At 50.8% G+C, this 22,616-nt stretch overlaps 1 protein-coding gene across 12 annotated transcripts in view; it reads left to right on the forward strand.

Moving 5' to 3' along the window:
- SNED1 (sushi, nidogen and EGF like domains 1) overlaps positions 1–22,616 on the forward strand; it is an 89,990-nt gene that overhangs the window by 41,078 nt on the left and 26,296 nt on the right. For 9 of the 12 annotated variants that reach the window (XR_006713276.1, XR_006713277.1, XM_045481982.1 and 6 more), the window contains 13 exons: positions 1,395–1,520; positions 2,395–2,499; positions 2,730–2,843; positions 3,430–3,546; positions 8,890–9,006; positions 9,157–9,273; positions 9,434–9,547; positions 9,863–10,036; positions 19,272–19,475; positions 19,765–19,878; positions 20,197–20,310; positions 21,295–21,408; positions 21,826–22,122. Coding sequence is in view for 10 of the 12 variants with exons in the window: in XM_045481982.1 (XP_045337938.1) it covers positions 1,395–1,520; positions 2,395–2,499; positions 2,730–2,843; positions 3,430–3,546; positions 8,890–9,006; positions 9,157–9,273; positions 9,434–9,547; positions 9,863–10,036; positions 19,272–19,475; positions 19,765–19,878; positions 20,197–20,310; positions 21,295–21,408; positions 21,826–22,122 (1,827 nt within the window). In the remaining 2 variants the exon portion in view is untranslated. The remainder of the gene's footprint in view (positions 1–1,394; positions 1,521–2,394; positions 2,500–2,729; positions 2,844–3,429; positions 3,547–8,889; positions 9,007–9,156; positions 9,274–9,433; positions 9,548–9,862; positions 10,037–19,271; positions 19,476–19,764; positions 19,879–20,196; positions 20,311–21,294; positions 21,409–21,825; positions 22,123–22,616) is intronic. The other 3 variants (XM_045481985.1, XM_045481991.1, XM_045481990.1) reach the window with 2 other exon arrangements.

Consider the following 22,616-nt stretch of genomic DNA (forward strand, 5'->3'; position numbering starts at 1 on the left):
TCAAACATCTAAACAATGAAAAGGAACAGGTTGGCAAACACTGACCGAGAGAAGCTGGAGTGGCTATCTTCATATCAAACAGATTCAACTCTAGAGTAAGGAATGCTGCCGGAGACAGATGGCTCTTCTATGCCAAAGGTGTCAACCCATCAAAAAGGCAGAGCATCTGTAACGTACTTGCACCCGTGAACACTGCACACGTATCAGGACAAAGGAAGCGAAAGCAAGGAGAAATAGATCCATAACTACCGGGGTGGCTCCAGTACGCCACTCTCAGTGATTCACAGAAATCAGTATGGACCTCAAAGACGTGAACGGCACCGTCGGACCACCTGACCTAAGTGACATTTACAAACCCTCACATCCTTTCCAAGTGCTCATGGAGCACTCACGATGACAGACCACCCCGTAGGACACAAAATAAAGCTCACCCCGTAATCCAGCAATCGCACTACTAGGTATCTGCCCAAAGGATACAAAAATGCTGATTGGAAGGGGCACATGTACCCCAATGTTTATAGCGGCACTATCAACAATATCCAAGCTATGGAGAGAGCCCAAATGTCCATCGACTGATGACTAGGTAAAGAAGATGTGGCATAGGAAGACAATGGAATATTACTCAGCCATCAAAAAGAAGGAACTTTTGCCACTTGCAAAGACGTGGATGGAGCGAGAGTGAAATAAGTCAACCGGAGAAAGACAAATACCAAGTGATTTCACTCATCTGGAATTTCAGAAACAAAACAGATGAATGCACAGGAAGAGGGGGGGAAGAGAAGAGAGGGAAACAAACCACCACCGACTCTTAACGGTAGGGAACAAACTGAGGGCTGATGGAAGGAGACGGGTGGGGAGTGGGCTAGATGGCACATGGGAACTAAGGGGGCACTTGTAAAAAGCACTGGGCGTTGCATGCAAGGGATGAGTCACTAGGTTCTACTCCTGAAACAAATATTGCACTGCTTGTCAACTAAAATTTAAACAAAAATAAAAAAAAATAAAGTTCAGTCAGTTGGAAAGGACTGTGTTCTCTGATTACAGTAGTTAAACTAGAAATCAACAAAAACTGTATGTGGAAAATCCCAACCATGTTACTAACAGAAATGTGTGATTAGAAACACTTGTTTAGAGCCTCTGGCCTTAGCTGTGCACACCATGGGGTGCTTACTCTTGCTTCCCCTTCTGCTCCCCACAGAGGGGGCTCAGACGGTGACAGGCAGCTAGAAAGCAGTTTCCAGAAAGTGAGCCTCAGACTCAAATCCCACTTGCATCGAGACCTGAGCACGGTGGGGCCCGAGCAAGGAGGCCCTTGGCCTCACTCCCCACCCACCCCACCCCGCCCCGCCCCGTGCTCCCCGTGTGGCCTCTGGTGACCTCTGTCTTTCTTGCAGGAAGCCACCCGGTGCCCGACCCCTGCCTCTCAGCCCCTTGCCAGAACGGGGGCACCTGTGTGGATGCAGAGGAGGGCTACGTGTGCGAATGCCCCCAGGGCTTCACTGGCCTCGACTGCAGGGAGAGTGAGTCTGGGCTGGGGCTGCCGGGGCTGTGGTTCAGGGCAAGGTCCTCCTGTGGTAGTGTATGCAGGGAGTCAGGTAAGTGTGCATGCAAACACCCACGAGGGGGTGGGGGGAGGGAAAGAGAGAGAGGAGGAGAGAGAGAGAGAGAGAGAGAGTGTGTGTGTGTGTGTGTGTGTGTACACAGCAGCACTCATGGGAACAGGGGAGGGTCAGGCGTAGGAGGGGGTCAGGCGCAGGAGCGGGTCAGGCACAGGGGAGGGTCAGGAGCAGGGGGAGTCAAGTGCAGGGGTGGGTCAGGCTTAGGAGAGAGTCAGTTGCACAGGTGTGTCAGGCGCAGGGGAGGGTCAGGCGCAAGAGGGAGTCAGGTGCAGGAGAGGGTCAGGCTCAGGGGAGGGTGAGGTGCAGGGGAGGGGGGAGGGTCAAGAGCAGGAGGGAGTCAGGTGCAGGGGAGGGTCAGGCTTAGGAGAGAGTCAGGTGCACAGGTGTTGTCAGGCGCAGGGGAGGCTCAGGCGCAGGAGGGAGGCAGGTGCAGGAGCGGGTCAGGCGCAGGGGAGGGTCAGGAGCAGGGGGAGTCAAGTGCAGGGGAAGGTCAGGCTTAGGACAGAGTCAGTTGCACAGGTGTGTCAGGCACAGGAGGGAGTCAGGTGCAGGAGAGGGTCAGGCTCAGGGGAGGGTGAGGTGCATGGGAGGGGGGAGGGTCAAGAGCAGGAGGGAGTCAGGCGCAGGGGAGGGTCAGGCTTAGGAGAGAGTCAGGTGCACAGGTGTTGTCAGGTGCAGGGGAGGCTCAGGCGCAGGAGGGAGGCAGGTGCAGGGGAGGCCTCTGCCTTCCAGCACTCCCACATCGGAGGCTCTTCCCTCCCTTTGTCTACGGCAGGAACCCCTGAGCACTGTGGGTGCCGCAATGGTGGCAGATGCCTAGAGGCCAACACCACCCTCTGCCAGTGTCCCCCAGGGTTCTTTGGGCTCCTCTGTGAATTTGGTAAGTGCCCAGGGCTGTGGCGGGGGCACCCTTTCCGCCTTGCCCCTAAAAGTGCCCCAAACTGGAGGATAGGTGGTGGCTTGGGTCTGGGCCCAAAGCATAGACCCAGACCCTTAACTAGGGGTCCCGTGATCCCCCGCTCCCACCCCAGGGTGTGGGGCTGGCCACCTGCTCCTTCCCAAGGACTCCAAGTCCCCAGGGAAACACACGGGCCTCTTCCTTCCCTGCAGAAGTCACAGCCACGCCCTGCAACATGAACACGCAGTGCCCGGACGGGGGCTACTGCATGGAGTACGGGGGGAGCTACCTCTGCGTCTGCCACACTGACCACAACGTCAGCCACTGTGAGCTGGGGGCGGGGCTACCGGCACGGGGGGGGGGGGGTGGCAGGGGGCGGTGTTAGGAGGAGGAGTGGGGGCACAGCAAGCCGAGGCCACCAGAGGCCCTGTGTGTGACGCCACCCCCTACCGTGTCACCTTCTGTAGTCTGGGCCAGGCGTCCACCCCCTCCACCACCAGAAGTTCACAGCTGGAAAGTCATGTCTAGATGCTTGCGAGCTCTTCCCTGAGCCCCTGGCTCGGCTATGAAAATCCTTCACACGAGCCTAATTCAGTATGCGTAATTAAATACTTACTCCTGTGTATGTGTTGGTATACAGAGAAGTCATGGCTTACGTACGTAACGTGTAATTACACGTGATGACGATGGTGGTGCTCGTATAGAAACATCTACGTACCACAACTCGTCCTAGCTCATACAAGAGGTAGGATGAATTCTGGAAAATTTGAGAATAAAAGAATTTCCAGGGAAGGGCCTTAGAGCCTGGTGTAAAGAATTAAGACCCCCCACCCCACAATCCCACAAATTGTATATTTTAAGTGGCCTCGGTTCCAGCTGGGAAGTCAGGGTGACCACCCTCTGTCCCCCCAGCACTGCCATCACCCTGTGACTCGGACCCCTGCTTCAACGGAGGCTCCTGTGACGCCCATGAGGACTCCTACACTTGCGAGTGCCCCCGAGGGTTCCATGGCAGGCACTGCGAGAAAGGTGGGGAGGGCAGGGATAGGAGGGCAGGGGAGGGGTGGAAGGGCAGGGTGAGGAGGAAAGGGGAGGGGTGGGAGGGCAGGGGATAGGAAGGCAGGGGAGGGGTGGGAGGGCAGGGGATAGGAGGGCAGGGGAGGGGCCGGAGGGCAGGACAAGGCACAGAGGCCCTGCTCACCCTGAATCATCTTGGTCACTCACGCTCAGTGTTTCATGCCAGCACCATCTCCCCACCCAAGTGTTGCTTATTTGGTTCGTAGTTCTACTCCGTGGCCTCCTGGCCACTCCCTTGGTTTTCCTCGGAATAGGCTTCCTTTCCTGCTCGGCATTTTTTTGAATGGATTTTAGAATCCTTGATTTTTTAATTTAATTAGGACTTTATTAAATCTAACTGAACCTGGGAAATGTCAACATTTAGCCACTTAAGAGCACATAAGAACACATAAGAGTTGTATAAGAACGTGGTGGGTGGGGCACCTGGGTGGCTCAGTCGGTTGAGTGTGGGACTCTTGATTTCGGCTCAGGCCATGATCTCACGGTTCATGAGTTCAAGCCCCATGTTGGGCTCTGTGCTGGCGGCACGGAGCCTGCTTGGGATCCTCTCTGGCCCTCTCCCCTGCTCGTTCTCTCTCTCCCTCTCTCTCTCCCTCACAATAAACAAAAAAGAACGTGGCAGGCATCACTGTCCTCGCCCATGCCCAACCTGGACCGTCCTTTCCGTGCAGGCAGAAGCCAAGCTCAGGGCTGTACAGCGGCACCCCTAGGTCGGGGCCGGGCCTGCCCGGGGCCTCTGTCCCGGTGCTCAGTGCTTGGGCCACACACAGCCCTCTAGGCCTCCTGCTGCCCTCAACTGTCCGAACAGAGGCCTCGGTGGCTTTACCTGGAAGTCTCTTCCGCTCTCAAGGGGGCCCCGAGGGCAGGTCCTTGCCACTCTGACCCAGGGAACCCCCACAGCTTTGGCCACCTCTGTAGGAGGAGGAGGGAATTTCCAAAGAGAAGCCCCCGGGCTCAGCCCTCTGCACGTGCAGTTGAGGTCCTGTGCCTTTGACAAAGGCGCCCCAAAGTGGGGATGCGGGGTGGCTGCTCTCAGGGGTGGGGTGGCTGGAATCTGGGCATGCAGCCTGTGAGGCCGTGCAAGGTGTGGGGTGGTGGGGAGAGAAGGGCTGAGTGCGGCGGGCAGGCCCCCTTTCTGCTGCACACTTTTCCCAAAAAAGTGAAGGAAGCTGAGGCTCTAACTCCTCCCGGGGCCTGTGAAGGTGCCATTCCTCAGGGTGGAGAGACCGATGTGCCATTCGATTCACATCTGTAAATTGTGGACGCCTCAAGTGCAGGCATGGGCATGTGAGCCCCTTGGGGCCCTGGGAAGCTGTTGGGACCCAGAGAACATGCGTCCGTGCCAGAACAGGCACAGAAAACAAAAACCAAAATGGACTGTTGTGATTCAGGCCTATCTCAAGAAGTGAGAAAGGTTCCAAATACACAAGCAAAACTTACACCTAGAGGAACTAGAAAAGGAGGAGCAAATAAAGCCCACAGCCAGCAGAAGAAGGGAAACAATAAAGATTAGAGCAGAAGTAAACAATATAGAAATAAACAAAACAGCAGAACAGATCAATGAAACCAAGAGCTGGTTCTCTGAAAGAATAAACAAAGTTAATAAACCCCTGTCCAGACTGGACCCAAATAGATAAAATCATGAATGAAAGGGGAGAGATTACAACCAACACCACAGAAATACAAACAATTATAAGAGAAAACTATGAAAAATTATATGCCAACAAACTGGGCAAGTTCCTAGAAACTCACAACTACTAAAACTCAAACAAGAAGAAATGGAGTATTTGAACAGGCCCATAACCAGCAAAGAAATTGAATCTATAATCAAAAATCTCCAAACAAACAAACAAAAAATCTCCAAACAAACAAAAGTCCTGGGCTAGATGGCTTCCCAGGGAATTTTACTAGACATTTAAATTATTTTAATGTGTATTTATTTTTGAGAGGGAGAAGGAGACACAGAATCTGAAGCAGGCTCCAGGCTCTGAGCTGTCAGCACAGAGCCAGACACGGGCTCAAACCCACAAACCACGAGATCATGACCTGAGCCGAAGTCGGATACTTAACCAACTGACCCACCCAGCCGTCCCACTAACAGACACTTAAAGAAGAATTAATACCTACTCTTCACAAACTGTTCCAAAAAATACAAATGGAAGGAAAGCCTCCAAACTCATTCCATGAAGCCAGTATTACCTTGATTCCAAAACCAAAGACTCCACTAAAAAGGAGAATTATAGGCCAATATTTCTGATGACCATGGATGCAAAAATTCTCAACAAGATACTGGCAAACTGAATTTAACAGTACATTAAAAGAATTATTCACCATGATCAAATGGGATTTATTCCTGGGCTGCAGCGTTGGTGCAATATCCACAAATATCATGTTGGTGCAACATGATACACCACGTTAATAAAAGAAAGGATAAGAACCCTATGATCCTGTCAATAGATGCAGAAAAATCATTTGACAAAACATAGCCTCCATTCTTGATAAAAACTCTCAACAAAGTAGGGAGAGAAGGAATATACCTCAAACACCATAAAGGCCACATACAAAAGACCCACAGATAATATCATCCTCGGGGGGGAACAACTGAGAGCCTTTCCCCTACCGCCAGGAACAAGACAGGGTTGTCCAGTCTCACCATTACTATTTAACATGGTACTGGAAAGCTTCGCCTCAGCAACCAGACAACAGAAAGAAACAAAAGGCATCCAAATCAGCAAGGAAGAAATCAAACTTTCACTATTTGGCAGATGACATGATACTCTATGTAGAAAACTCGAAAGACTATCAAAAAATTGCTAGAACTAATACATGAATTCAGCAAAGTTGCAGGATATAAAATCGACAGACAGAGATTGGTTGCGTTTCTATACACCAATTAGCAAAGCAGCAGAAAAAGAAATCATGAAGTTGATCCTATTTATAATTGCACCAAAACCAATTAGACACATAGGAGTAAACCTAACCAAGAAGGCAAAAGATCCATACCCTGAAAACTATAGGACACTTAGGAAAGGAATTGAAGAAGACACAAAGACATGGGAAAGTATTCCATGCTTGTGGATTAGAAGAACAAACATTGTTTTTAAAATGTCTATACTACCCAAAGCAATCTATACATTTAATGCAATCCCTGTCAAAATACCCTCAGCATTTTTTGCAGAGCTAGAACAAACAATCCTAAAATTTGCATGGAACCAAAAGAGCCGAATAGGCAAAGCAATTCTGAAAAAGAAAAACAAAACTAGAAGCATTATAATTGCTGTATTACAAAGCTGTAGTCATCAAGACAGTATGGTACTGGCATAAAAACAGACACATAGATCAATGGAACAGAGTATGGATCCACAACTGTATGGTCAACTCATCTTCGACAAAGCAGGAAAGAATATCCAATGGGAAAAAGACAGTCTCTTCAACAAATGGTGCTGGGAAAACTGGACAGTGACACACAGAAGAATGAAACTGGACCACTTTTTTACACCATACACAAAAATAAATTCAAAGTGGATGAAAGACCTAAATGTGAGACAGAAAACCATCAAAATCCTAGAGGAGAACACAGGCAGCAACCTCTTTGACCTTGGCCAGAGCAACTTCTTGCTAGGCACATCACCAGAGACAAGGGAAACAAAAGGAAACATGAACTGTTGGAACCTGGTCAAGATAAAAAGCTTCTGCACAGCAAAGGAAACAGTCAACAAAACTAAAAGGCAGCCTATGGAATGGGGGAATATATTTACAAATGACATATCTGATAAAGGGTTAATATCCAAAATCCACAAAGAACTTCAAACTCAACACCCAAAAAACAACCCAGTTAAGAAATGGGCAGAAGACATGAACAGACACTTTCCCAAAGAAGACATCCGGATGGCCAACAGACACGTGAAAAGATGCTCAACATCACTCATCGTCAGGGAAATACAAATCAAAACCACAATGAGATACCACCTCACACCTGTAAGCATGGCTAAAATTAACAACACAAGAAACAACAGGTGTTGGTGAGGATGCAGCGAAAGGGAAACCCTCTTGCACTGCTGGTGGGAATGCAAACTGGTGCAGCCACTCCGGAAAACAATGTGGAGGTTCCTCAAAAAACTAAAACTAGAACTACCCTACAACCTAGCAATTACACTATTAGGTACTTACCCAAAGGATACACGAATACGAATTTGAAGGGGTGCATGCACCCCAATGTTTTATAGCAGCATTATCAACATTAGCCGATAGCCGAACTATAGAAAGAATGCAAATGTCCATTGACAAACGGATGAAGAACATGTGGTATATATACACATACACAATAGAACATTACCCAGCCATCAAAAAGAATGAAATCTTGCCCTTTGCAACAATGTGGATGGATCTAGATGGTATTATGCTAAGTGAAATAAGTCAATCAGAGAAAGACAAATATCATATGCTTTCAATCCTATGTGGAATTTTAGAAACAGATGAACACAGGGGAAGTGGGGGGAAGAGAAAAGAGGGAAATAAACCATAAGAGACCCTTTTTTTTTGCAATATAATTTATTGTCAAATTGGCTAGCATACAGCGTGTAAAGTGTGCTCTTGGTTTTCGGGGTAGATTCCCGTGGTTTATCGCTTACATACAACACCCAGTGCTCATCCCAACAAGTGCCCCCCTCGATGCCCATCACCCATCTCCCCTCTCCCCCACCCCCCATCCACCCTCAGTCTGTTCTCTGTATTTAAGAGTCAACCATAAGAGACTCTTAACCATAGAGAACAGACTGAGGGTGACAGAGGAGGAGGGTGGGGGGAGGGGCTAGATGGCTGATGGGCATTAGGAGACCACTTGGGATGAGTCCTGGATGTGGTACGAAGGGATGAATCACTGAATTCTCCTCACGAAAGCAATATTGCACTGTATCTTAACTAAAATTTAAATTAAAAAAAAAGGAATAAAAAAAAAAAAAAGGACTGCTGTGGATCCCAGTGTCGTATCAGCTGCGACCGGGCTCCTTGCTGGCTGTCACTCACCTGCCGCGCAGGAAGCAGGGCTGCAGTGTCTGCTGCACTGTGGGGCCAGATCTCCACCAGGAAGGGCCCAGTGGGCCCCAGAACCTGGGCAGAAAGAGAGGAAGGGTGGGCAGGGGGCCCCCAAGGGCCTGGGCCTGCTGGGCCCCTGGGGCCCGCAGGCCAAGAAGAGGTGAGCAGGGTATCATGGGTGCCGCGGGGCTGGAGGCTGGCCCCTGTTCACCCACTTCTGTGTGTGTGTGTGTGTCTCTCTCTCTCCCCCACCCCACGCAGCCCGGCCACGCCTGTGCAGCTCGGGGCCCTGCCGGAACGGGGGCACGTGCAAGGAGGCAGGCAGCGAATACCACTGCAGCTGCCCCTACCGCTTCACCGGGAGGCACTGCGAGATCGGTGCGCTCCTGCCAGCTGGAGTCAGCCTGGAAGGGCTGGGGGGGCCCAAGGCCCACCAGCTCTGGGGTGCGGGAGGGTCAGGGGAGGGGCACTGGGCGGTGGGTGCAGGACACCCGACACCTGACTCTGATGGGGCCCCTTGGTTTCCAGGGAAGCCAGACTCATGTGCCTCGGGCCCCTGTCACAATGGCGGCACCTGCTTTCACTACATCGGCAAATACAAGTGCGACTGTCCCCCAGGCTTCTCCGGGCGGCACTGCGAGATAGGTAAGGCGGGTAGAGGCCGGCGGGCCAGGGCACCCGGGGCAGCATGTCCTCCCAGTGGGCAGGGGGGGCCCCGCTCTGGAGGAGTGGGAGGCAGAGCTCCCGTGGAGCCTAGAGGCCGTCGGGGAGGCCCCAGTGATGGTGACCCCTTGTGTCCTTGCAGCCCCATCCCCCTGCTTCCGGAGCCCCTGCTCGAATGGGGGTACCTGTGAGGACCTAGGCACAGATTTCTCCTGCCGCTGCCGAGCAGGGTACATGGGACGCCGGTGCCAGGCGGGTGAGAGGGCTGGGGGTTGGGGTGGAGGGACGGGATCGCTTCCAAATCCCGAAAGAGCAGAGGAGGGGAGGGGGAAGAAGGAAAATCCGACCGGCAGCCAGCCCTGGAAGTCAAGGCACTTCCACCTGGAAGGGCTGTGCAGGGAGAAGGGTCCTAGGCCCTGTGGCCCAGCGGGGCAGGGGGCAGAGTGGCGGGGCAGAGGGGAGGGGAGAAGGGTCCCAGACCCCGAGGCCCGGTGGGGCAGAGGCCAGAGCAGGCGGAGAGGCCTCCGGCAGACGAATCTCAGTGCAGGACAGGGCCGCTGTGTCCTTACAGAGGTGGACTGCGGCCCCCCAGCGGAGGTGAAGCATGCCACGCTGCGTTTTAACGGCACCCGGCTGGGCTCGGTGGCCCTGTACAAGTGTGACCACGGCTACAGCCTGAGCTCCCCCAACCACGTCCGAGTCTGCCAGCCACAGGGCGTCTGGAGCGAACCTCCACAGTGCCACGGTGATCCGCAGGCCCTCCGGGGCAGGGTGGGCGGGTGGGTGGGCACAACCGGTGAGGTCCACAACCCTCTCATCGGGGCCACCCAGAGGAGCACAGGAGCCACAGTTCTGACCCCGGTCCTCCCCTTCCTCCCTGCAAAGTCAGGTCACGACCCTGGTGGAGGCGGTGATGACTGTTCACTAAGGGCCTCCCTGTCCTCAGAGCGAGGTGTCCAACTCATATGCCTACTGTGCAGATGAAGCAGCTCAGACCAGGAGGTGGCCCCAGGGCAGGGTTCTCAAGGGGCAGATTGGGGATTCAGGGCCTATCTCCTGCCTCTGGCCCTGGCCTCCCCCCTGGAAGCAGACCCTCCTTTGAACAAGGCCCCCAGGACACCCGCAGCTGTTGGAGGAGGTCCGCTCCAGACAGCGTCACCTCCGGGCTCCCAGAGTGCGCCAGGTGCATGGCCTGGGGCGGCCCCCGTCTACCTGACGCCCCTGCAGGCATGGGTCACTTACACAACTGCATGTGTATTTCACTGCATCCCTAACTCTGTCCATCAGAAAATCTGTGTGATGTTAACACATCTTCACAAAGCAAGGAGTTTTAAACAAAGTAGCTCAGGGACCATGACAGCACCCAGAGATGGGGCGGGGAGGGGGGGGCGGCACACAGTGATGCTCTCTCCCAGCACCCTGCCAAGCCCATGCCGTGCGACCCCACACGGGTGAAGAATTCTGGAGGATGGATGGGGCTGCCTAGCCCCACGTGTCTATGCTTTCCTCCTGTCCTTCCAAGCGCACGGGGCTGGTGGTTACTGTCTGGGAGAACACCCCTCTCCAACAATAATAGCAATAAAGTCCAGACAACAAATATTTAGGAGCAAAAGAAAGAAGGTGGACGAGCATAGAAATAGGCATGGCAGATATACAGAAGAGAACATGGCACTGGTCAGAAAAAAAACAGGGTCGATAAATCATTTTTAACAAAAGAAAGTGGAAAAAAGAAGACTGAAGAACCCTAATAGTTGAAACAACAGTCACAATTTACAAATGGATACAGATGAAGTTAATGAGTTGACAGGTCCATTTGAGGAATTTTCCCCCAGAGAAGCAGGGAGGCGTGTGCAGATCAGAGAGAAAATGCAGGCGCTGTGGAGGGTGGAAGCAGATGTGCCAGCACTGAGGCAACGGGAGTCCAAGACGAGAGAAAAATAAAAACACAAGGAAACGCTTGACCAACCGTGGAGCTCAGTGTCCAGAATGACAGGTGAGCCCCACGGCCTGACGGGCCTGGAACATCAAACAGGAGAAAAGAGGAACATGAGCGCATTACAGCCCAATGTAAGATTATCAGAGACAAACAGAAAAAATCCTTCAAATAATGACTACGTGAGCAAGCATGATGGGCTGGCATCAGGGGTCGCAGATGCAGGCGGGGCGAGTGCTCGGCACCCGCCAGTTCCCCCCCACGGCACTTTTACTAAGTGCACGGGAAGCCAGGAGCTGGTCTGGAAAGCAAAGAGAGATTTCATACTCTCCCAAGGCTGAGGTCTCCAGTCTAGCTGGAGGGAGAGGCCTGTTCCAACCCTCAAGTATCTGAAGCCAATCGGGGACTGGCGCTAACGAGGACCCGCCCAGCTCACTTCCTGATGGTATCAGAGATCAGCCCCTCAGCCTAGCTGCCCAGCGCAGAGTGGAGCAAGCCCATGCTTGGTACGCGCTAGGGATTTTCTGCTTCGGGCTCTCTGGTCTTGTACACAGTATGTGTAAGAAGCAAGAGATTATGACGTATCATCTCAAGAGGAAACAGGCCTGCGGATGACCCACACGTCTGCATTAGCAGACAAGGACTTTAAAAAAGCCATTATAAATACGTTCAAGAGAAGCAAAAGAGTGAGAGAACAGCACATTTGAGCAGAATAAAGAAAACTTCTTAAAGTAACAAAATTAAAAGCGCACCATCTAAAGTGAAGACTGATTGGATACGCTCACCCATAGGATGGATACAACGGAAGAAAATCATGGACCTCAAGGACAAGTCAGCAAAATGATTAAAAGTAAAGATCAGAAGAAAAAACGAACTATGAATTACTTATAAATGAATTTTCAGCACTTTTTAATGCTTATTGATTTTTGAGAGAGACAAGAGCACGAGCAGGGGAGGGGCAGAGAGAGGGAGACACGGAATCCGAAACAGGCTCCAGGCTCCAGCTGTCAGCACAGAGCCCGACGCGGGGCTCGAACTCATGAACCCCACGATCATGACCTGAGCCGAAGTCAGACGCTTAACTGACTGAGCCACCAATAAATGGTGCCCCCAATAAACGAATTTTTAAAAAAACAACAGAGCATAAGAAATCTCTGATTTGGAAATATCGAGCAAACAAGCACACAATTGGGAGTCCCAGAAAGAGAGGGCAGAAGAGGCAAAAGAAATATTTGAAGAGATAATGACTGAGTGTTTTCTAAAAATGAAGAAATATGTCGACCCACAAATCCAAGAAGCTCAGCAAATACCACAAGATAAATATTGACATAAATAAACTTAAGACCTAAAAATTTTTATCTAGTCAAATTATTCAAATGTGAGGGCATAATAAAAAATATCCTCTTACAAAAACAGCTTCAGAGGCTGACCAAAAAAGAATATTGGGGGGTGGGGGGGATAGTTATTCAAATAGTAAGATAAACCTAGAATATTCTGTAAGCAATAGGAGAAGGGAGAATTATCACATACTATAGTAAAGTCTGTCACTATCTAAAAGGAGATAGAAAAAAAAGCAGAAAAAAGTGACAAGATCACGATAGAAAAAATACAAGTCAATATGAATGAGCTAAATTTGCCAAGTAAGAGATTGCCAGATCTTTTACAGAACAAAACGAAACAAGCTATACTTTCGTAGATGAGACACTCCTAAATCAGAAGAACAACAAAAAAGTACAAGTATGGAAAAAATATCACGTAAATACACATAGAGAAACAAAGCTGGTTTAGTTACACTACTATCAGCCACAATAGACTGTAAGACGGAAAGCATCATTAAGAATAAGAGGGTCTCCTCCAATAATTGGTTCAATTCACCAAGAAGATCGTTATAAACATTCCAGCATCTAATGCAATAGTCTCAATACATATAAAGCAGACATTAACAGACTGCACGAAGAAACTGACAGATTTACCTTAACACTGGGAAATTTTGAACCACCTCTCTCAATTAGTTCGGGTTAAGAAGCCAAAAAAACAATAAGCAAAAAGAAGATCTGAATAATACAGCTAACAATTTGAACTAATTCATTCTCTTAACACGCAGAAAATACTACGTTAAGAAGAAGAAGATAAATTTTAAATCTCCATGTTTAGATATTTTTAAAGATACTTTGAACTAACTTATCGGTAGAGGAAATATGGACAGTTACAAATTTTAAGTGAATATTAACGATCATTTTCTATATAGAAACTTGTGTGATGTAGCAAAAGCAGTGCTTCGGGGGAAATGTACAGCTTTATTTTTTTTTAAGATTTTATTTATTTATTTTTTCAACGTTTATTTATTTTTGGGACAGAGAGAGAGCATGAACGGGGGAGGGGCAGAGAGAGAGGGAGACACAGAATCGGAAACAGGCTCCAGGCTCCGAGCCATCAGCCCAGAGCCTGACGCGGGGCTCGAACTCACGGACCGCAAGATCGTGACCTGGCTGAAGTCGGATGCTTAACCGACTGCGCCACCCAGGCGCCCTAAGATTTTATTTTTAAGTAATCTCTACACCCAGTGTGGGGGCTCAAACCCACAACCTCAAGATCAAGAGGTACACACTCTACTGACTGAGCCAGCCAGGCACCCCTAGAAATTTACAGCTTTAAATCCACAATAAGAAAAGTCCAAAAATTAATGAATTAAATGTCTGAGTTTAGAAGTTAGGAAAAGGACAACAAATGATACAAACAAAGTAGAAAGAAAAAGGTAACACAAGAACCATGATTAACGAAACATAAGTCAAAAGTACAGAGAACACCAAAATCAGTTCTTTGAAACGCCTATGAAAATGGACACACTTCTATCAACTGATCAAGAAAAACAAAGAGCACAAATAAAAATCCTTATAAATGAAAAAAATTACATAGCCACAGATATAACAGAGATTAAAAAGATAATGAGAATGCTATCAACCAGTCTATACAAATAAATTTGAAACCTTAGCATAAATGGACATAGTCATAGAAAAATATAACTTACCAAAAAGGACTCAAGGAAATGTAGAAAGCCTACATAATTCTATAAAGGTCTAAAGGTATTGAAGCAGCAGTTAAAGCATTTTCCCACAAAGAAACTCCAGGACCAAACAATGTTATAGGTAAATTCTACCAAATTGCCAACCAATAGATCATTGCATCATTATATAGGCTCTCTGGAGAGTAGAATATAAAGCATATGTGCCAACCTATTCTATGAGGCCAGTATAACCTTGTTGCCAACACCAGATATGGACAGTGGGAAAAAGTAAGCCATGAGTCTGTTAAACATATGGACATAGATGCAGAAACTCGATGGTCTATGAACACTATACATACCATTATCAAGCTGGGTTGTTACCATGAATAGTTCGATATTAGGAAAACCTGCTCTATTAACCAACTGAAGGAGAAAAAGCATGTAAGTATCTAAATAAGTGCATAATAAACATTTGGCAAAATTTATACCCATTCATGAAATAAATTCTTACCAAATAAGGAATAAAAATGTACTTCCTTACCAGATAAAAATAATACACACACACACACACACACACACACACACACACACACACACACACCTGCAGTGCCATGTGGTATAAAATATATAGGATTTACTGGAGGAAAAGCTTAAAAGGGAGAAGGAGCAGAATCCACATAACCCCCAAAGTGTGCATCATCCCACAGAGAGGTGTGCTTAGGCTGGGCACAGCCAGACTGGTCATACTGTGTGTAGCCAAGCTATAAGACTTCACACCTTTACAGAGGAAGGACTACAGGTTACATCGAGAGAGCTGTGGAACAATGAGTGTCCTGACCCTTGTTATACAGAGGTAGGATCTGGAATTCAAAAGCTGTGCTTCTGTTGATCTGACTCAAACACACTGAGTGGCCAACAGGGGGAAGGAAATTAGCTTCTGAAGCAGTTTTACTATGCTTCTCCTCAAACCCCAAGTAAACATTATCCTAAATAGACATTCCTCTTAAAATTGGGGACAAGGATGCCCACTGTCACTAAGCCTCATCAAAATTATATTTCAAGTATTAGCCAGTGCAATAAAGAAAAAGAGGGGCGCCTGGGTGGCGCAGTCGGTTAAGCGTCCGACTTCAGCCAGGTCACGATCTCGCGGTCCGTGAGTTCGAGCCCCGCGTCAGGCTCTGGGCTGATGGCTCGGAGCCTGGAGCCTGTTTCCGATTCTGTGTCTCCCTCTCTCTCTGCCCCTCCCCCGTTCATGCTCTGTCTCTCTCTGTCCCAAAAATAAATAAAAGTTGAAAAAAAAATTAAAAAAAAAAAAGAAAAGAAAAAGAAACTAAAGTCATGAGAATACTAAATAGGGAGTTAAAATGTCAGTATTTGTAGCTGATAAGGTTGTCTTTAACCTGCAGGCAAACCACTGAAAATGACAGGAAACGTAGTATGTTTAGTGGATATAGATTATTATAACACAATTACATTTTAATATCTCAACAATCGAAAATGTAATTATAAAAAAACCTACACAGAGAAAACCAATGAAACTGAAAGGTGGTTCCTTGAAAGGCTTGATAAAATTGACAAACCTCTAGCTATACTGATCAAGAAACAAAAACGAAAAATTAGCAATATCAGAATTAAAGAAGTGTCATCACTAAGGATCCTACCAGCATTTAAAGGACAACAAAGAGATATTGTGAACGACAGTAGGCCAATGTATCTGGCAAGGGAAAGAAACGGGACTACCTTGAAAGACACAAATTGCTAGAAATGACAGAAAAGTAAATAAAAATACGAATAGCTCTGTATCTACTAAAGAAATTTAATTCATAATTAAAAACACCTTTCTGCAAGAAAACGGCAAGACTGGATTGCTTCGTAGATGACTTCTAACAAACACTGAAGGAAAGAATAATACTAACCCTACACAAGCTTTTTTAGAAAATACAGGAGAAAGAGTACTTCTCAATTCATTTTGTGAGACCAGTATTGCCTTGATACAAAAGCAGACAGAAAGGTTATTTTAAAAAATGAAATCAGAGACTAATATTCCTTACCAACATGAGCATAAATATCTTAACAAAGTATTACTAAATCAAACCCAGTGTTACATAAAAAGTATGATATATCATGAGCAAGTGGGAGTTATCTCAAGAACACAGGTTGGCTTAATACTTGAAAAATGTAATTCACCATATTAGGATAGGAAGAAGAAAACCATATGGTCATTTCAATAGAAGCAGAAAAATCATTTCAAAATATTCAACTACTGTTTAAGACTCTTACTAATCTAAGAGTGGAAGGGAAGATCTTGAACCTGGTGAGGGCATCCATGAAACACCAACTGCTAACCAAGGACTTCACGGTGGGAGACATCTGGCTGCAATCAGTAACAAGGCAACTGTGTCCATCTCACCAATTCCTTCCAGCATTGCCCAGGAGTTCCCAGACGGTGCCACAGCCAAGGAAAGGAAATAACAGTCACATCTACTGGAAAGGAAGGGGACATGACCATGCACATAGGAAATCCTAAGAAATTCTACAAAAGCAGCTATAGAACAAACAAGCAAATTCAAGTGGGTCACAGGACACAGGACGACATTACAGAACCTTGATATTTTCATATTCTGGCAGTGAACACTTGGAAAATAAAATAAAATGAACAATATTGTGTGTAACAGCACCAAAAACATGATACATTTTTACATGTGTGAAATGAATTGTAGACATAAATGTAAAAGCTAAAACTATAAACTTCTAAAAGAGCATTGGAGACCGTCTTCTTGACAGCTGGAGTAAAATGGTTATGCATTTGGAAAAATATTACATTGTCCCCTGCTTTTCACCACACGCAAGAATTCATTCCAGATTAAGGACTTCAATGTTTTTCTAAAACTATAAAATTTTATGTGGAAAGTATAGGTATCTTTTGGCCTTGGGATTAGGAAAGTTTTCTTAAGCCACAAAAAAGCACTATCAAAGGGGCACCTGGGTGGCTCAGTCGGTTGAGCGTCTGACTTTGACTCAGCTCATGATCTCGCGGTCTGTGAGTTCGAGCCCCGCATCGGGCTCTGTGCTGACAGCTCGGAGCCTGAAGCCTGCTTCGGATTCTGTGTCTCCCTCGCTCTCTCTCTCTCTTTCTCTCTCTCTCTCTCTCTCTCTCTCTCTCTCTCTCGCTCTCTGCCCCTCCCCCACTCATGCTCTGTCTCTCTCTCTCTCTGTCAAAAATAAATAAACATTGGGGCGCCTGGGTGGCGCAGTCGGTTAAGTGTCCGACTTCAGCCAGGTCACGATCTCGCGGTCCGTGAGTTCGAGCCCCGCGTCGGGCTCTGGGCTGATGGCTCGGAGCCTGGAGCCTGTTTCCGATTCTGTGTCTCCCTCTCTCTCTGCCCCTCCCCCGTTCATGCTCTGTCTTTCTCTGTCCCAAAAATAAAAAAAAAACAAAAACAAAAACAAAAAAAAAACGTTGAAAAATAAATAAACATTGAAAAAAAGCACTATCAAAGAAAAAAAACGGACAAATTTGACTATATAAATATGAATTTAAAATCATCAGCCCTAAGGAAGAAAGTGAAATATAAGTGACAAACCGGGAAAAGATGTATTTATATAAAACTGGTTTCAAGAATATATAAAGAACTCTGTGAATGAACAAGAAAAGAATAATCAACCCAATAGGAAAACTGGCAAAACACCTGAGTAAGCCCTTCATGGACGAGGAGATACTGAAAGCCAACAAAAACAAGGAGAAATATTAGTAATCAGTGAGCTGCACATCAAAAGCTCACAGAGGCAGCTGACAAACCTAAGAAGCCATCTGCTGGTGAAAAGGTGGATGGGCAGGATTTCCTAGCAACGGCTGGAGGGAGTGTAAGTCGGGGGAACACTTTGAAAAGGGTCTAACAGTCTGCCTGTCCAGCGTATAAGCTGTGTGCCCGTGATTCCACCTGTAGGTTTAGCACACTTATACCAGGAGCTAGGAAAGGGGAAAAAAAAAAAAAACAGAGGCAGATTTCTATCATAACAAAAAGTCCACAACCAACCCAAAGGCCCAGCAAACGACACCAGACAAAGTATGGTGTGGTCACACCACGGATCCCACCGCCGCCCCCATGTTCACGCAGCAGAAAGCAGAGACCCCGGAGATGCGGAGGCCCCTCACGCCTTACCCCAGTATCTTATCAGTAAAGTTCATATGTAGCACAAACAAACCATACATGTTTAGGTGATTCATAAAAATCGAAACACGGAAGAGGTAACGAGATCGTGGCCCTGAAAATTCCATCCCCGGGGGTGGGCAGGGCACGTGCTGGTGAGCCGGTGGACACTGTAGCTCCCAGGCGTCATTACTTACTCATCTGCATTTTGAGCAGGAACAGTAAGCTTTAAGAAGTTGAAAATTTTGAATTCGGAAGTACACTTCCCAGTTTAAAAGAGAAAGTGAGCCGGTGGCAAATACTTCAAAGGGAGGGCCCCGTCCCCATTGCGCCGGTTTCATATGGGATTGCTGTGTATCGAACGAACAGGATTGGGCCTGGCCACCCGAGAGCCACGGGGGTGAAGTCCCACACCACCTCTGCGAGCCCTCGGGTCATCATGAGCGCCCGCTGTCCCCGGGCCTGCTGCCGCTGCTTCCTCTCCAGGGTGTCCCCTCCTGCCTGGTTTCTGGCCTCTCCAGGCACTGAGAGGTGCTGGAGACTTCTGTCCGTCTCCTCGAACGAAGCTGATTTATGTCCATCTTATTCGGCTTCAAGCCACTGCCTCCAATCACAACACTGCTTTATTCTTGGGGTCTCTCCTGGCGCCCGTGCACCTGGGCGCCCCTCCCTCAGAAGCCGGTAGAGCTGCACGGGGGCTCCTGCCAGGTACCTGTGCGTCCGCAGCACAGGGCGCAAAGGAGCCCACTGTGGGCTGAGTAAGACTGCGGCACACAGCTCCAGCCCCTCCTGCCCAGGCTGCCGGGCCCACCACTGCCTGCCCTCGGACCCCTGCCTCTCCGACTTCTAGAAAGACAGAGGTTTACAAACATCTCTGCCTCCACCTCCCCAGGGAGACGGACAGCGCAGCTGAACAAGCTGACCTTGACCTCCTCTCGCAGCCCCTCCTTCTGCAGCCTCCGCCTCAGGGGTGGAGGAGGTTGGGTGGAGAGAGTCACATCCCGACCACCCCTGGCCCTGTGCTCCAAGCCAGCAGAGGGAGGGGAGAGGCCTTTGGGGTACACTGACGGACGAGCCCTGTGCCCTCCACACCTAGGTAGGACTCTGACACCGCCCCAGGGAGGGCCAGGCCCAGGATGCCTCCGGGCCCCTGAGAAGCCTGGAAGGGAAATGCTGGAGTGACCTGGGGGTGAGCCTTTGCTGGGCAGACAGTGGAGAGGGTGGGTGTCAGGCTGAAGCCGCAGGGCACACGTGGAACCCTGGGTGTGGTGGAGGCCCGTGTTGAGCCCGTGCAGGGCTGTGTCATCCCGTGCAGGGCCCATGTAGGGCCACGCAGCCTCCTATCCTGTCTCTGCAGAGACAGACAAGTGCCCCTGTCTCTGCAGAGACAGATGAGTGCCAAATGCAGCCTTGCAGAAATGGAGGCTCCTGCAGGGACCTCCCGGGGGCCTTTGTCTGCCAGTGCCCCGCAGGCTTCACTGGAGTCCACTGCGAGACAGGTAGGGGCTGCGCTTGGGTGGGTCCCCCTGAGCGGCTGGGCCCTCACCCACGATCGCGATGCCCCGGACACCCCGGGCAAACCTGTTTTCAACAAGCCTAGACCCTGGACCGCTGAGAGGGCAGAGGGAAGGGGCTGGGGCCCATGGCCCAGCTGGACAGGCCCCCTGGTGGGAGGGACCCCAGGGCTGAGGGGGGTTTGCCCAGCCCCCCCCACCTGGCATCTCTCCTCGGTTCCCCTTCCCTTCTTCCCGCTGTCCTCTCCTCCCTCCCCCAGACACCCCCTTGCGGCTCTGGCCGACTCTCTGGGTATTCTCCAGAGGTGGATGCCTGCGACTCCAGCCCCTGCCAGCACGGAGGCCGGTGTGAGAACGGTGGCGGGGCCTACCTGTGCGTCTGCCCAGAGGGCTTCTTCGGCTACCACTGCGAGACAGGTAGGGAGGTGGGGGCAAGTCCCTGCTCCCTCTCCAGCGGCCCCAGCTCCCCCCGGGAGACTCGGGCTGGCCCCTTGTCCAGCCTGGACGGGCGGAGCTCACCACAGCCCCAGAGTCCTCACGGCTCCTTACGGCCGGAGACGCTCCCCACCTTTTCCCCCTTTATAGGACTTGCCACTGTCCGGAGCCGCCTCTTCGATATAACCCCAACTTGCTGACCTCAGCTCTCCTCCTGGGATGGGTGTGTCCTGGGGGCACATCCTGGCCTATCCTGTTCTAGGCCCCAAGCCAGGCCCGGCCGGCGGCACCGCACTGTGTAGGGTGCACGCTGCAGGGCAGCGAGGGCTGTGCTGGGGATGAGGCGTGCCACCCACGCGCTGCAGGGCGGCGGTGGGGAGGGGGCCCGGGCGGAAGCATGGCGGGACCGCTTGCGGCCAGGGGATCTCCCCGCGTGGGCTTGGGGTGGGCGGGGGCACACCCGGAAGAGCAAGGTTAGTGGCTGTGACGGCGACAAGGGGACACGTTGGTTGTTTGCCATTGTTTCCTGAGGCTCCACTGGGAACCTGCTGACCCTGGCCCTGGCCCGGGAAGCCCAGGTCCGCTCGGTGCCCGCAGCCCTGGCACAGAGGGAGGCTGCGGAGGGCTGGGGCCCTGGGATGCCCGGCTGCCAGCTGCCCCCCCAGGAGGGGCCAGCACCACGCTCACCCCCGAGTCACCGCCTGCCAGCCCACCTTGGCTTGGAGCAGCAGGGACAGCCCGGCTCAGGAGGAAAGACACACTTGCCCAGCCCCTCAGTGGGACCTCCAGCAACCGCAAGCCCTGCAATCCCCGTCAGACAATGTCCCCTCCTTCACTTCCTACATCCCTGCCTGTGATGGTACCAGCCACCTCCACCCCACAAACACACCCACACAGGAAGGACAAGGGTCCCGCTGGCGGAGCTGCTAAAACCCCAGTGTTCACCAATACTTTCCCCTCTCCCAGTGAGCGACCCCTGCTTCTCCAGCCCCTGTGGGGGCCGCGGCTACTGCCTGGCCAGCAACGGGTCCCACAGCTGCACCTGCAAAGTGGGCTACACGGGCAAGGATTGCGCCAAAGGTGAGGTGGCAGAGGCACCAGTGTGGGGGGCGGGGCCTCCCTCACCCCTCAGAGGGCACGGGCGCCCCCGGGGACAGGCCACAGTGCTGAGCGGCCCCCCAGAGCAGAGTGTCTAGGCAGCTGCTTACCCAGGCTCTGCCCAAGAAGCAGGGAGGGTTAGAAAAATACTCCGGGAGGCATAGATGCAGTCACAGGTGCGCACACACCTGAGACCGGGGAGGCACTGGCCAGAGGCTGAGAGAAGAGGTCCATCGCAGGCAACAGGAGCTGGCTCCCCACCCCCGGCAGCTGCCCCACCTCCACCCCCCAGGGTAGCAGGCCCAAGAGCCACCAGGTGGGATATCTGACCGGGGGCCAGGGCTTCCGTGGCCGACAGCTGACCACCCCCTTCCCTTGTTCTCCACCGAAACCCTGAAGAGCTCTTCCCGCCAACGGCCCTCAAGGTGGAGCGAGTGGAGGAGAGTGGGGTGTCCATCTCCTGGCGTCCACCTGAAGGTCAGGCCGCCAGGCAGATGCTTGACGGCTACGCGGTCACCTACGCCTCCTCGGACGGTGCCTACCGCCGCACAGACTTCGTGGACCGGAGCCGCTCCTCACACCAGCTCCGGGCCCTGGCAGCCGGCAGAGCCTACAACATCTCCGTGTTCTCTGTCAAGCGCAACGCCAACAACAAGAATGACATCAGCAGGCCGGTGCTGCTCCTCACCCGCACACGTGAGTGCCTGCCTGGACGTGCCTGCTGCCACCTGGAGAGGCACACTGGCCAGGCACCCCGAGGCACCACGGGGACCCTTGACCTGTTCCCCGGGCAGTGGCTAACAGAGATAAGAGCCGGTGGCTTAGGAGTGAGGCTAGGGGAGAAGTGGGGGTCTCCCTGAGAAGGCACCTGTGACGAGCCAGCCCATGTTGGGGCGTCCAGGAGGCCACCCCAACATGCTGAGGGGGGAGACGGCAGCTCGGAGGGGCCGGGGAGGGAGCCTGCTGGTGGCAGGTCTAGAGAAGGGGGGTGGGGCAGAGAGGGTGCCTCTAGTGCTGTTGCAGAGTAGCTGGAAACCTAGCCGAGGGAGACCTCGGGGCCTTAACTGGCTTGCCTGTTTCTGGGCTCTACGGGGGAGGAGCCAATGGTGGGCAGGGGCCAGGGGACCCTGGGGACTTTGGAAGGGGTTGCTGGAGGCTGGAGGGAGGAGTATGGATCAGGCAATGGTCCC

This window comes from Leopardus geoffroyi, chromosome C1 (genome assembly GCF_018350155.1).
Source record: "Leopardus geoffroyi isolate Oge1 chromosome C1, O.geoffroyi_Oge1_pat1.0, whole genome shotgun sequence".
Taxonomy (NCBI): Eukaryota; Metazoa; Chordata; class Mammalia; order Carnivora; family Felidae; genus Leopardus; species Leopardus geoffroyi.